At 49.0% G+C, this 14,619-nt stretch overlaps 1 protein-coding gene across 4 annotated transcripts in view; it reads left to right on the forward strand.

Annotated features, from left to right (window-relative positions):
- C15H10orf90 (chromosome 15 C10orf90 homolog) overlaps positions 1-14,405 on the forward strand; it is a 191,054-nt gene extending 176,649 nt beyond the window's left edge. For all 4 annotated transcript variants that reach the window (XM_019728236.3, XM_019728237.3, XM_074338815.2 and 1 more), the window contains 3 exons: positions 10,815-10,878; positions 14,053-14,152; positions 14,242-14,405. In XM_019728236.3, coding sequence (XP_019583795.3) covers positions 10,815-10,878; positions 14,053-14,152; positions 14,242-14,280 — 203 coding nt within the window. In that variant the 3' untranslated portion in view covers positions 14,281-14,405. The remainder of the gene's footprint in view (positions 1-10,814; positions 10,879-14,052; positions 14,153-14,241) is intronic.
- Positions 14,406-14,619: the final 214 nt, after the last annotated feature.

The following is a 14,619-nucleotide window of genomic DNA, read 5'->3' on the forward strand; positions in this document are numbered from 1 at the left end:
GTTGGCCAGTGCATTCTGAGCCGTCTTTAAGGCCCAGGGTGCCTGCGAAGTGTGTGAGTGTTAATTGTGCTTGAGACGGGAAGGTTTTTATGACAATTGGGATTTCGGAGAGGAGGTAGCATTATAAAGGTCCTGCCTGCAGCCCCAGCCTGTCTCTGCTGACTAGCTCGTCAGCAGCTGCCTGCATTCCCAAAGCTAATTAACCCATAAGTCTCTTTTGTCCCCGGGAGCCTTGTGAGTCCCCTTCACATGGCCCTAGCAGTGACACAAGGAACGTCTTCATCCATTGCTTACAAACCTGTCTTGAGAGCCCACTCTGGGCCAAGCACAGTCCCTGGTCTCGCACACCTCCCCAAATCATGGGGAAAACACGCAGGTAAGGACGCAATGACCTTGGGGTGTGCTAAATGACATGAAAGGAGTGTTGCTGGGTTACCATGGCAACCCACAGGCGATGGACTTGTTCTTGCCTATGGGATATTGATGTCTCCTGATGGAGGAGACCTCCAATGACCTTAGGATAAGTTGAGATATTGCAGATGAATGGTGTGCAGGGTGGGGAGAGTGGGATGGTGGTGAGTGAGGAGGCAGAATCACAGGAGTGAGAGGTCCTGGGGCTGCTTAGCTCAGCTGTGGCTGGACGGTAAAATGGGGGTTTGGAGCAGACAGGGAGATGGGGGCTAAAAGGCATTGTATGTGCTACTCTCAAGTTGAACCATATTCTGAGGTCCAAAGCTCAGGCAGGATTGCATAGCATAGCTCCAGGCAAAGTATGACGACGGTCCCCCGGGGGAAGGGCAGTGGAAGGCAGAAAGTGACAGAGGCCTGAGGTCTTTGGGTGGCAGAATCAGTGGAACGTGGTGACCGCCAAGTTGTGGAGCAGAGATGAGCTCCATGGAGTTGCAGGAGGAAGGCAGGAGATGGGCTCTGCTCGCGTCTCTGAGGCCCGGACTCACCAGGCTGAGGGCCTTTCTCTCCCTCTCAGGTCAGGGCTCCACCTATTCACGTCACCTGAGCTTCCCAGGGCCGCATCAGGGCTCCTGGGCATCCCAGGCTTGGTCGCTCAAAGGCCAGTCACAACCTGGAATTAGTGTCTCAGAATCGGTCTCTGCTTCCACCTTGCAGGGTGACTCTGCAGCAGGGGGGACTGAAAGCATGTGGTAAGCATAGGGGTAGCCCCACATGTAGCATAAGCACCCACAGGCAGGGCAGTCTGAGGTACAGCACCTGCAGGTACCAGGTGCTCGGTCAGTGGTAGCCCTCACTGTCCCTCTGACCAGTTTGTGGCTTTATCCTGTTCTGACTGCAGCTCCTTAAGCCTCGCCCTCATGGTCCCCACTGCACTGGGGTCCAGCCTCTCAGTCTCCCTGGATTCTATCCCCACCCAGCAGCCCAGACCCCTCCCAGCCTGACTCTGCCCACCCCCACCCTTCCCAGGTGGTCTCATTTGCTGGTAACATTCGCCATCAGGGTCCCCAAAACCCCGATTGAAGCCTTATCTGTCCCTCTTACTCTCTGACTTCCGCCTAACCCCACAAGCCCCTCTCAACTGCAACCTCTTCCCACATCTCTGAAGCCCCAGGCGCTTTTCTGATTCCTGTAATGCAAGATGTGGGCTGTGTGGTAACTTCAGTTCTCAGTCCATCACTTGCTTCATCCGGAATCACTACTTCTACCCACCCTCTACTGCAGCTGGCTGGAAAGCCTGGCAGTGCTCAAACACAGCTCAGCTTGCCTTGCTTCTGTCGCCCTATTCCCCTCTGCGTGCCATGGTCTTCCTCATGGTGCTCCCAGGTTGTCCTCTTAACCTGTGATGGGATAGAAAACCCTTCTTCCATGAAGCCCTTCCTGACTACTCCCATCCAGTCTCTTCCATTGGAGGACTCAGGGCTCTTGCATCCCTCTAGATCCCCTGCCTTCTTGCCTTCTTCACTTTGGATTATTGTCATGGGGGTGTGGTGGACAGACCATCCCAGATCGTATGTGCCAGTGTGCACACAGCACACTAGGTCAGTCTGGGAAGCCCTGCTGTGTGTAGCAAAGCAGACAGTGTTCATCTGAATTGCATTATCCACACTCGCCAAGGTGAGCCAAGTACGAGTCATTCAAATCACGGATCAGTAGAGGAATGGAGTTTTCCGGAAGGCATGGCTTCTCCAGCACAGCGGCCTTCGTTGATGATTCTTGGCTGGAGCAAGTATTAAAATTAATTTGCATTCCCAGAGCATCGAGCTAGAGAAGTGACCCAGCAGATAGGAGATGGCTGGGGAAGTCATCGCAGTAATAAAACTGTGCTGCTTATCACACAGCCAGCCAAATACTGGCCACATCCTTCCACAACTGCCTGATCCGATCTCGTGAATGTTTTTCCATAAAACATTTGAATGAGTATTTGGGGGCAGTTCTCCCAATATTACTCACAAAAGAGTTTTAAAAAGTGCTTATCAGATAAAAGTAGATTGTTACTTCATCAGTTTACAAAGAACACAAGAAGCGTGATTTAGCTAAAAGATCGTTTCCCGGGTTCGAAGACACTGTTATTAGTGTGCTTCCCAGACCGACTCTAGAGGTCTTGTGTTGGGGACCTTTAAGAAACATGGGAAGAAAAGATCAATTTCTGTCCATTGATTAGCAGTAGGCCGAGGACAGGGTATTTCCACTAAAATTAACCCACCAGAACTGCGGACTGACAAGGGAAAAGACTGCACGAAAGATTCCTTTTCCCAATTGCCTTGATTTTACTTTCCAAGTGATTGTGCTCTTATGCTACAGCGTAGTTCAGTAAGAAACCATGCGGTGACACTAAGGCTATAAATCTACTTGGCAATGAGAATGAGAGTTTATTCATCATCTACAAATCACCATATTTTGTGGCTCTAAAAAATGCTGGAAACCCTGGAATTGGAGCAAATATTGACTCTCAGATCCATAGTTAGTCTTTCAGAGTTGGACTAGATGTCACTGTTTTATTGGGAAGGTGTGATTTGAGTCCTTGTTATTATTATAAGTTCCTTTAAAGGAGTAATCTAAACCTGCCATTTAAAACATGCATACACATTTTGAGAAAATATGGAGAAAGTACACCAGGTTTGTGTGTGTGTGTGTGTGTGTGTGTGTGTGTGTGTGTGTGTAATCTATTACCACAAATATCTTTTGAAAACTGAGAATAACTTTATGTTCTGTGGTTGTCACTTTTCTCCCTAGTATCCTCAAGCTGCTGATTATCCCAAATGCATTTCAGAGGAAGACCAATCCTTTCAGGTTCCTTTACAATGCCCGATGTATGGTAAAGGCACTGATAAGTCCTGTAACAATGAAGGCTACTTAAATTTGCTTAACCTTATTTTCCCTAAACTTCTTTGACCTTGGAACACTTTTATCTAATTCTCGAGAGTCAACTTTGTAAACATTGCTCTAGGATTCTTTGCTTGTAAAAATACTTATCGTGCTTTGCTAAAGAAACCCCAACTGGAGTTTCAATCTGCCATTCCCTACAGAAACCTGGGACTTTGGGAGAATGGTTTTCCGTTCACTACCTACATCCCTTTGGTTTGGCAATGCCAGGAAGTGATGGCTGCATGCCCTGGGACCTCTGGGCAGTGGGGTATAGTGTTGATTCCACAGCCTGTAGTCAGCTTTGCTTCCTGGAAGCTTGTCCCGTGACAGGACCTGCCTGGGTTTGTCTCCATGTGGCCCCCTAGCATCTGTAACAACTCCATCATGCTGGTACCCAGCACGAAGTCTGTTGGGGAAAGAGGAGCCAGTCTTGGTCCCTAAGGAAAGGATTTCACAATGTCACAATATCAAATAACCAGGGAGAAAAGAGAACCAGATTTATCAAATTAAAACTATAGGCTGCCCAGTTAAATTTGCATTTCAGATCAACAAAATCATCTTTAGTATAAGTATATCCTAAACACTGCACAGGGCATATCCCAAAAGAGGCTTCATTTTTGATCTGAAATGCAGATTTCACTGGGTGTCCTGTATTAGATCTGCGACGCTTCCTCAACACCTTGAAACACATGGCGGCCTTGGCTTCTCGCGTGTGTGCCCTTCCGACCGTGGCCCTCACTCCCGAATGAGCTCCAGAGTCAGCTGGGGGGCCTGTGACAGTGCACACAGTTCTGGGCCCAGCCCCAGAATTTCTGATTCAGATGAAAATTACATGTGTATTTGCATGTGTGACAAGTTCCCAGATGCTGCTGGCGCTGCTGGCTCAGGGACTAGAAGGTACGCGGAAGCCACACACTGGGCATTTGTGTCAAAATACAAGCCCCACTTTGCCATTCGCGACTGGAGATCTGCGGAGAATAGAAATCTATTGCTTCTGTCCGTAACTCAGGCCCCCAGTATCTTACCTGTTTCCTTTGAGACCTGAGGTAAGTTACTGAACTGCGAGACCACAGCTTCCTCACCTGTAAAGTGGAGGGAAGACCTGCTTTGCCGAGTTGGAGTAAGGATGAACTGCATCCTGAATTGGTGGGCAGGAGGGATGCCTGGAGAACAGTGGTAGTTAGTGTTGTCGCACCATTTGCGTCTTCTCGGATTACAGCGTACCTTCTGCTTCCCAAGAGGCTCCCAAGAACCCCTAAGACAGATGCCATCCCCAACACCGAGCAGAAGAACAGGACCTCAGCGAGCTTGAACAGCTTGTCCAGGGCACAGAGCCGCCTGGCCAAGGCCTCAGCTGGCCCAGGTCTTCAGACTCAGACCGCAAATGGACACCTTACATGGTGTGGAGGGTCAGGCGGACCCGGGGAATCATCAAATGTGTATCATGTTTAATCCACTAATGCTCGCATTATTTTTATATATGAGTACACAGAAACTATGGATCTCCTGCCATGTTTAGTGAGATCATAAGACTTGGGGTCATGAAATCCTGGAGGACGTGTGCAGCCGCCCATCTGCCACTGGTGTGCCTGCAGCCCCACCACAGTGCTCATTGCAGGAAACGCTGCCTTGCTTTTACCACAGGGCTGCCCGGGAAAGGCACGCTTTAGGCAGCTGGTGGGAGCCCTTGGCGGGGGTTCAGTTTGTGAGCTTCTGGTCTTGAGCAAGGATCTGCTTTAGTTGTGAGTCTCGGATCCTGCAGACACCAGGGTGGTCTGAGTTTGCACGGTGGCAGCTTGTGGTTCCACGGGCAGCCTGCCACGCGAGCCACCGAGAGAGGAGGTGGTACAGCCGAGAGCCGCCACTGGGACAGGGCGGTCTTCCTTAGTGGTCCCCGTGGCTTTCATGGGGGCTAATGGAGCACCTCGGACCCCAATGCCCCCTGCCTCACCTCTTGAAGACTAACCAGACAGTAAATAGAAGTGTTAACATGTGGTGTCCTTGGCCACAGGGATGGGTGTTAGTGAAATGGACTGAGGATGTGGGGGGTGGGGAGGAAGCAACTAGAGCAGAAGAGATTCCCCTTGTCCTCCCAGGATTCACAGCCACTTGGGGAGAGACTTGGCCAGGCAGACAGCTGTAAATTAAGTCTAGAATCACATAGGACAGGAACCCTAGGGAAGCGAGGAGAAGTAGGGGCTGTGACAGTGCTCTTGGGTCCAAGAGGTAGAGCAGGAGGGAAGCAGGGGTTACATTAAGGTTCCATTTCTCTCCAACAATGTTCTTCGTGGCCATGTTTGACTTGGAGAACTGCTTCCTGTAGCTGGGGCTGCTGAAGCCATGGCCCCTGGCTGTGTCTGCTCATGTTGTACCCAAGCTTCTCTGCTATGAAGATCTGGCGGGGACAGTGGGACTCATGGACTGCCGGTGCTCATGGGGGCCCTTCTCATCGCCACCCCCATCCCAGAGGGACAAACCCTTTCCAAATCCATCTCTGCTCCCAGCCCCCTGTCTTTTCATGGAGGTGCTGAGAAGGAGGTCCTGTTCTAAACCTGAGGTCGATGTCTGTGCAGGAGCTGAGCTCTCCGTGAGGAGAATGGTTCAGTCTTCTGTAACCAAGAGCCTGAACCATTCTCAAACTGAGTATGCGAAGCGGAATCAAGACCTCTGCTTTGTTATTCATTTCTTAATTTTGTACGCCTTCCCCAGAAGGATCCGAGAGCCTTACCGCATCTCCACACTGTGACATCAGCATCTCTCTGGTGTGTCCCGATGAAACTGGCATGCAGTGTTGTTTTCCTAGCAATGCCAGCATCTGTGCAGTTTCCGCCCACCTTCCAGAGCCCTGGAACAGGCCACTCACATACACAACTGTCATTCCGGCAGGATTCCGCAGAAGCCTCGAAGTGATTTTAGAAAAATGAGAATGTTTACCCAGCACAAGATTTTATCATCACAAGAGCACTTCAGAGGCAAACAACCTACGCGTCTCCTAACTCCCGTTGCCCTGGGCAGCGGGCACTGCTTGATTTCTGGAGGGCTAATTAGTCCGCGATAGACCACTCCGCCATTGCCTACGTCAGCAAATGTGGTCCCACCAAGGGGGACTGAATAGACATGATGTGCAAGTAACTGGATTTAACTCCTGAAGACTGTAATGTAATTAACCCTAGTGGCCAGCTGCTCACTGGCTGTGAAACAGGCATAATACACAGCCTTGTGGTCTTAGAATACATGCATCCTGGGGTCTTTGTTCAGCGGGGGAATCCTCTAGGGATTTTCCTGCCTAAAACATACCCCATTGATTCCTTTCAGGAGGCTCAGTCTTTAATAGAAGATTCTGGGAGGTGTAGACTTGGCATCTACACTCCAAACCGGCCTGTTGGCTCCTGGCTGGCTTCTCTCCAACGGGCATCCATGTCTTGGTTTTGGTGTTTCTAAGACAAAAGAAGCCGAGTCTGAGCGTACTCAGGGTGACTGCAGAAAATCAGCGCTGGGAGGGCCTTGTCCTAATAACCCCTGTGCACTTGATTATCATTTAGATTACTTGTTCAGCAGAGGAAACGAAGCTTTTCAGAGAAGGGCTCCGTGGAGGAAACCAAGTCTAGGCCCCATATACAACCAGTCATGCTGGCGTCCAGGTGACGCTTGCTGCCTCCTGGTGACACTGTCAGCTGCCTGAGTGTCGAGGCCACCTGTCCCTGTGTATGTGTGCACACGTGTGAGGCGAGGGCTTAGAATAAATACCCGCATGCGTTTGTACAGATTAATGGGATGGTGGGACCTGGCTTGTACTCGGCGTCTCCCCCTGTGCGGCCTCAGAAGAACCAAGATCTTGTCGCTGGTGGTTTGCTGACTTTGAAACAAGCAAAGGTTTAAGCACGTCTGGCTTTGCAAATGAAATTAGCAGCAGGCCCTGTCGTTTGGATGATAAACAGTAGTAAGTCAGACACAGAAATTCAGGGTTAAAAAAAAAAAAAGGTATTTCCAGAAAGACAGAAATGGGCAATTTACCTTAGTAATTTTATTGAAAACAAAACAACAACAAAAAAATCCTCTATTTGAATGATAATGAGACGTAAATACAACCACAGTTCTCTTTCCTCCATATTAGTGAATTAGAATACACAAAGCTTCAAGGAACATCCATAAAAGACTCATAAGTGGGCTGAAAATTGTTCTCACTAGTCACTTTAATTTTATAAAGGCAGAATTTCCAAGAAAAGAGAATTGATAGATGGAATTTCACTGTATTCTTGGACAAAGCACATGCAGAATGGTTAATAGTTTCCATCCCATGAAATGAGGTCCCCAGTGGGTCCTGCTGCACGTGACCTTGACCAAACATCTGTGGCCACAGGCAGGCCCCAGGGCCCTGGTGAGCTTCTGCCTGGGCCACCATTCCTCCCAGCCCTCCTGCCAGCTGTTGTGGACACAGCTCAGCTGTGACTTGCCCTTTCCTGATGGGTGACCATGCCCGCATGAGCCCTCTCCCTGTGCAGACGTGGGTCCTGGTACCAACAGGCCTTATTCATCTCACCCTGGGCTGTGAGCCCTGAATCTTACTTATCTTTGCGTCCTACTGCCCGGCACCAATGAGGTGAAACCTTTGTTATTAAATGAACCCAAACCCTGAGTCTTCTCTCGCAGCCCGACACCCCGCTTTGCACGCAATCCCTGTGGATGAGCCCCGGGTCCCCCCACTTCTCGGCCTGTATGCGGCACTGCCGTCTGTCATTTCCCAGGCTGCAGCTGCCTGAACCCGGCTGGTGCTTGTGGTCCTTCAGCTCATGGTTTAAATATCTCCTCCCCTGGGGGCCTTCCTAACCCCCCAGGCCCTCTTTACCATGTGGTCATGTTTCACTGTCTTCAGAGCTCTGGTCTGAAATTTTTGTAGCTCCTTTGTTAATTATCTGACACCTCTGTCGACAAATGAAATCTCACCGTGGCAGGATCTTACCTACGGTTTTTTTGAGCGACTCCTGGTGTCATAGTAGCTGCTCATTAAATGTAGAAGGAAGGAGTGTCAGAGAACAAATTTTGGGTTGTCTCATGGGAACTGGGCTGGCACCTGTCAAGGTTCCCAAAACATGGATTCTGCCGGCTGTGTGTTCTAAGGTTAACAGCATGTGTGGATGGGGCTGGACTGATTTGGGCTGAAACTCAGCTCTGCCTCTTACTCATTTACTGTGTGAACTTGAGCAGTAAACACTTAGCCCTTTGACCTTCCATGTCCCCAGTCCTAAAATGAAAAAAGTCATGAGCTTGCCACGGGGTTAGTATGAAGATCAGTTGAGCTCCAATGAACCCGAGCAGTATTATTACAAATAGTAATGCTTGATCCCCCAGGTATGTCACACTGCTGCATCCCCTCAGTCTTGCCATGTCCCCTCTCAAAGTGCCAAATAGAGTTCTCTTTACTCTGGTGAGGTTGGGACCCATTAGCAACACACTTGCTTTATTTCCAACATCTTCCTCTAGGAGGGTAGAACAGTCCCTTTTTCCTCTCTCTTTCCTGGGGCCAGAAGGCCCCCATGATTCATCAGCTGGGCTTGGTGCTATTATGAAAACTCAAGGTCAACACCAACCAAGGTGCAGATGCTTCCCCAAGCAGTGGGGCAGGACCATCAGCGGGGGAGGGAGCAGCCCCTTGGATACTGACCTGCTTGTTTTGCACTAACAGAGGCTGCTGGGCCCAGAATTTAAACTTCTGCTGAGGCACAGCAGGTGGACAAGAGTTCAGAAAACAAAACGGTGGAGGTGCCAAATAGCTCACATTTGCTTTTGTTTCCTCTTGGAAATAAAACCAAAGCTTCACTGTGGTATCGGGTGCTCTAAAGAAACAAACTGGAAAAAAAAAAAAAGAAAAAGCCCACAAAACTAATTTCTGAGAGTAGACCACATGCAATTGACCTGAGTTATAAAAATGTTACAAAATTGCAGTTTGTAACATTTTTATTCCCTTCGGACACCATCCGTCTGTCCATATTGGCCTCACCCTAAACTTGAGCAGCCCCCAAGGAACACCAGCAGAGACTTGAGTCTAATTCTTCATACAAGGTTCCTTCTCCCTGCCTGAGTGGGATTCGTTAAGCTGTCACATTTGTGCTTGCCCAAGACCCTCACTGCCTCAAAGTGACAGCCATTTCTTAGAGAACGACCGGGCATTTTCGGGAGGCGCTAGGCTGTGACCTGCCCTGTCTGGAGTGAAAGCCACGGTGGTCACTGCGGGCTCTCGGCAGATCACAGTCTCCTATTGCCCCTTGCTCTCATGGCCCACGCCTTTCCAAGCAGGGAGGACGTTTTCCCTTAACTGGGAAAGTTCTGATTTCTTTCTCCTGTTATTTCTCCTTTGAATTTTGTCTTTTAAGTAACGGGGCCGACATTCTTTCTTCTGTGTTGAAATAACTTGAGAGAATCTAGGCTCAGCCACTGGGTCGTTTCCATATTGAACATTGGTAGCTGTGTTGTCCTTCTCCAGAAAAGAAGGACAGTTTTAGTTTCCCACCTTCTTGTATTTTCCTGGGACATTCTGCATATTCTGAGAAGTCTTGGGTGGCCTCACAGGAGGAATGAGCGAAGGGGGAGGGTCCAAGCGAAGGTGATTGACAGGACTATAGTGGGATCTTCACTGGGAACCACAGGGCTCCCACGTCAGCTCTGTGACTCTGAGCAAGGGTGCTGGGTCTCCTGTCTGCTGATGCTCAGGGCAGTGGGGGAGCAGCTCCTCTCCAGGTATTCCAGAAAGTGTGACAGCTGCTCAGATACACCATGAAACAGGCACCCAGCATGTCATTGTAATTAGTAAATCTCTACTTACATCAAAAACATTGCAGACTCACAGTGGATTTTAGCCACTGTGCAGTTTTTCAGTCAGAGGACACGGGATAGGCAAGGCATTACTATTATGTTGTTGTCCTGTGCATTTTCTGGCACTGGAAAGGGGTGATCTTTAGAATGGATGCAAAAGCTGGGGGTGCCTGACAGAAGGCTGGAGAGGTGAGTGACAGCCCCTGCTCTCAAAATGTTCCAGCGATGGCGGGGAGGTTTTCTTGTCCTCAGAGGCACCAAAAACCTAGTGTGGAGATATTTTGTGGGTGGGATGACCTCACACCCAGGGACCTGCACCCGCGGGGACACTGAAGCACATGTTAGTGGCAACCTAGCACTGCCCCCAGCAAACTCTGACTCTCTAAATGAAGCATGTAGAGGAGTCGCTGTTCATAAACTGTGTTAGACGCCAACCTGGTACTTCATGCCCGTATTTCACTATTGTCAAGACCAAACTGTTGGTTGTTGATTTCAGTACAACCACTATGGTGTATGAGCGTCTGCTGAGCCCCGCAGTGTTTGTCACGTGCGGGCGATTAGATTCAGGATCAGTAACACAGTGCATGCCAAGTCCACCGTAATGTGTTTCTCCAGAAATGGGTGACGTCCACACCTTCTGAAATTAATCCTCTTTCCATTTTTTCCAGATAACTTGTTCAAACCCAAAGAAAGGTACATTTCAGAGAAAGAGATGCACATGCGATCAAAAAGGTACTTGGTTATTATATGAGGGGGGGGAGGGGGGAGGGGGGAAGGGGAGGGGGAGGGGGTGGGGGGAGGGGGGAGGGGGAGGGGGAGGGGGGGAGGGGGGAGGGGGGGAGGGGGGAGGGGTGTCTTGACGGAGCCTGGCACTGTCCAGCAGGGCCACTGTTTCTGGGTCCGTGTTTAAGGTCTGAGGTCTTCTTGGCCGTGAATTTGAAAGTCTGGCTAAAAGAAATGCAGTTGTCGAATTGCACCTCTGAATGTTAATGCCGTTTTTGGAAAAACCTTAGAAAAGGGGTGCGTCTTGGATTCTGAACCAATCCAGTAATTGGTCTCTAAGAGATCCCCAGACTCATAAGGGAACACTTCTGAACATTCCCATCGTCGCTCTGGGCAAGTTTGGTTTGTCACTATGCACCTCTGAAGGTAATTTTACAAGAAAGAGAGAAGCTTTCTCCTGGGGACCTTGATGGTGGCAGGGCCTGTAGGAAAACATCTAAACATGGGGGCCGGTGGCACCTGGAAGCCAGCAAAGCAGCAGAGGGCCACAAACTGGCCTTCCTGGGCGGGTTGGGCGGCCCTGCCACCAGCAAGCTGTCCCTGGTCTACGTGGCCGGTTGGTATTCTAGACGCCTGCTAATTCTCACCCACCGGATGCACTCAAAGGCTGCCATTCTTTCTAGGACTGACCTCCTAACTGGAATGTACGAACTCGGCAGCGTTGGCCTAGCTTGTGCAAGTAAAATGTCATTCATGTATAACAAAGTATCTAGCACAGGGAGGCATTATAATAATTCAAGCAAATTGACAGTGCACTTAGAGAAGCCATTGAAATGGGAAGGATACGTTTCTCCCCACTTCAGGCACAAAAATGTCGCTCTTACCATGATTATGCTATTCCTATGATGATTAGCCAACGTTGACCATCTGTAGGGAACCTCTTTGTAAATAAAAAAAGTGAAAGGGAGAAGCAGGGGGGCCATCCCATTAATGACCCGATGCACTGTGTTTTAACGGGGGTTTTTAAAGGGCCACCGGGTTTCGAGACTTGCCGTTTCAGAGGTGCAAAGTTGGGTACACCTCATGCCAAAAGTAATCCCTTTCAATTTAGTGAAAAACACTCAGCCAAATCTTCCCCTCTCAGTCCCCAAACCAAAAGCTGCTAGTATGGAGTCTTTCAGTTAAAATAATAGACGTCAAAGCAGCATTTGTGGACAGAGAGTGTCACACTATCGTTTTCCTGAAGAGGAAACTGAGACTCGGACAGGACCAACAAGCTAGGGGATGCTGTCATCAAGTCACTGCTCCCCCAGCTGGGGCCAGGTCCCCTCTGAAATTGGGTGCTGGCCCTGCTCTGGGGGCTGTGCCCTGGGAGGCTCTGAGAACTCACCCACCCACAGAATCACACTGGTGCTTTCTTTCCTTTTGGATCCTTTGTTATTAATTATGTTGTTAAATTACATTTTCATTTTAAAAAATTCAAATAATGGAGATGAAGCTCAAGTGCCTCATGACCAACTACCCCCCTCCCACCCCACTCCCCCAGCCCTGGTCCATCTCCAGAGACACCAGTGGTCAGCCTCCTGTGTATCCTTCCAGGTCTTTCTCTCCCTGAAAATAGACTTCTATTTCTACATATACAGTTATCTAATTTTTAACCATAAATGGGATCTGTTATCTTTGTATAGCTCGCTCTTTTCACTTTATGTCTGTGAGGTCTCCCTGTGTCTACCGATGTAGACGATTTTCCTCCTGGGTTTTAACTCTCTGCAGAGTGGTCTAGTGTACGGATGTAGCATGTTTATTTAGGAAGCTTCTTGAAGACAACCCTGCATCAGAGGTGAGACCTAGGACGGTTTATCTTAACTCCCCACATGATTCCGATGGTCCACATTGGGAAGATGGGTCTCTATGGATCTAAAGGGACTTCCACTGTGGAGCTTTGGGACATCCGGCTTTCCTACTGATTCCTCACAGCCCTTCCTGGAAGAGCTCCTGGAAATGACGATGTGTGTTTATTATTGTTCAAACCAAATCGATGCTCGCAGCGTGCTAGCTGCTGTGCTAGGCACAAATGTTTCAAGGTCACTTCGTGCTGCAGGCTAGGGACAATGCTGTGTGCTCTCCATCAGTCACATCCCAGCTGAGGGTCTTTCCACAAGCTCCTGACCTCGTGGGGCGTAGGCTCCTTATCACGGAACAGCAGGACACTGTCTGTCTCTTGCAACTGCTGTGAGCATCACATGAGGAAATTCGTGTCAAGTGATTAGCCTCGTGCCCAATAACCAAAGTAATGTCACCTGTTACTTTTGTCATCATTGATATTTTTATTCTTCGTAATTATTATGTTAACAGTGGAATCTTTTAAACAACATTTGTCTGGCTTTCAAACATGAGAAAAAATGAAAACGAGATGCTTTCACCGAGTGCCATGTATGTGAACGCGACGGCATTGCGTCTGTGGGTTCTAGTGGAATATTGCTTGGCATCGGTACAGAAAGAGTTTCCTTACGAGGCAGGAAAGAAATGTCCAGAAGAGGGGTCCCTTGGGCCCTGCTTATAACCTGGAAGCTCCTAGTTTTACACCAGGACAAGCACATCACACTTATGTCTGAGATGAATTTGGAAATCGCTTAATCAGGAATGCAGTCGGTGAGGAGGTAAACACGTGCTCTCACGCGCGCACACACACACACACACACGCACAGGCACACATACGCACTCACACACATATTTATTGTGCGTTATTCCAACATCATTCCTGCGACTTCCATTTATTTGCTGCTCCTTTTCTAAGTCAGATGAAGGCAAAAATTGAATGGTGAAAAGGTATTTAGGGGCAAGTTTGCACTCAGCTTGGTTTAGGACCCTCCTTTTACGAGCAAGTCATTAAGTATCATAAAGAATGGAGGGACAAGAAAAGTGACTTCTAAATAAGTCACTGGCCTCTCCAGCTTGGCCCTCCGTGGGCCTCTGCCTGCTGTCCCCTCCTTGCCTCAGTAGCCTCATTCTGGAGACTGTCAGGGGAGCCCTGGGTCGTGCAATCTTGCAGGTTCAACATGGCCCACAAGCAGCTGTTCTTGCCTTTGAAATTGAGGCGCCTGCTGACAGGTCAGGATGCAGAGCCACACCAGGCACGCGTTGTCTCGCTACCATTCAATATGTTTTCTGGATCTGTTTCAGGATCTATAATAACTTGCCAGAAGTTAAAAAGAAAAAAGAAGAACAAAAGAAGAGGGTGATCTTACAGAGTAACAGACTCCGTGCTGAAGTCTTCAAAAAGGTAATGGCCTGACCGCCAGCAGGTGTGACGCGTGTGTGGCACGCAGACGCTGACTCTGAACTTGACGTCTTTGTCTCCTACTTCCCTAGCAATTACTGGACCAGCTCCTTCAAAGGAACGCCGTCTAACCACAGCCTGCCCTGCTGACCTCCTACCTGGACCTGGGATGACTTCAGACACTGGATAAACCATTAAACTTAGCATTATCTTCATGACGTCAGACACTGTTTTTACTCTTGATTTTTTATTTTTTTTTTTGTAAAGGAAAACCTAACTTCCTGAATTGTTGACCCAAACCAAGCAGAAACAATGACCCTGGAGGAAGTGGGTCAGCAGACTGGTGGGTGATCAGGTCACATAACTCACTAGATACAGTCCCTTTACTTCTTACTTCTGAATTTTCCCTTTTGCTTCTGATTTTTCTCCCCCTACCATTTCCACCCAGACAGAAAGACCTTATATGCTCA

Source organism: Rhinolophus sinicus, chromosome 15 (assembly GCF_057876585.1).
Source record: "Rhinolophus sinicus isolate RSI-liver-muscle chromosome 15, RSI-T2T, whole genome shotgun sequence".
In the NCBI taxonomy this organism is placed as follows: domain Eukaryota; kingdom Metazoa; phylum Chordata; class Mammalia; order Chiroptera; family Rhinolophidae; genus Rhinolophus; species Rhinolophus sinicus.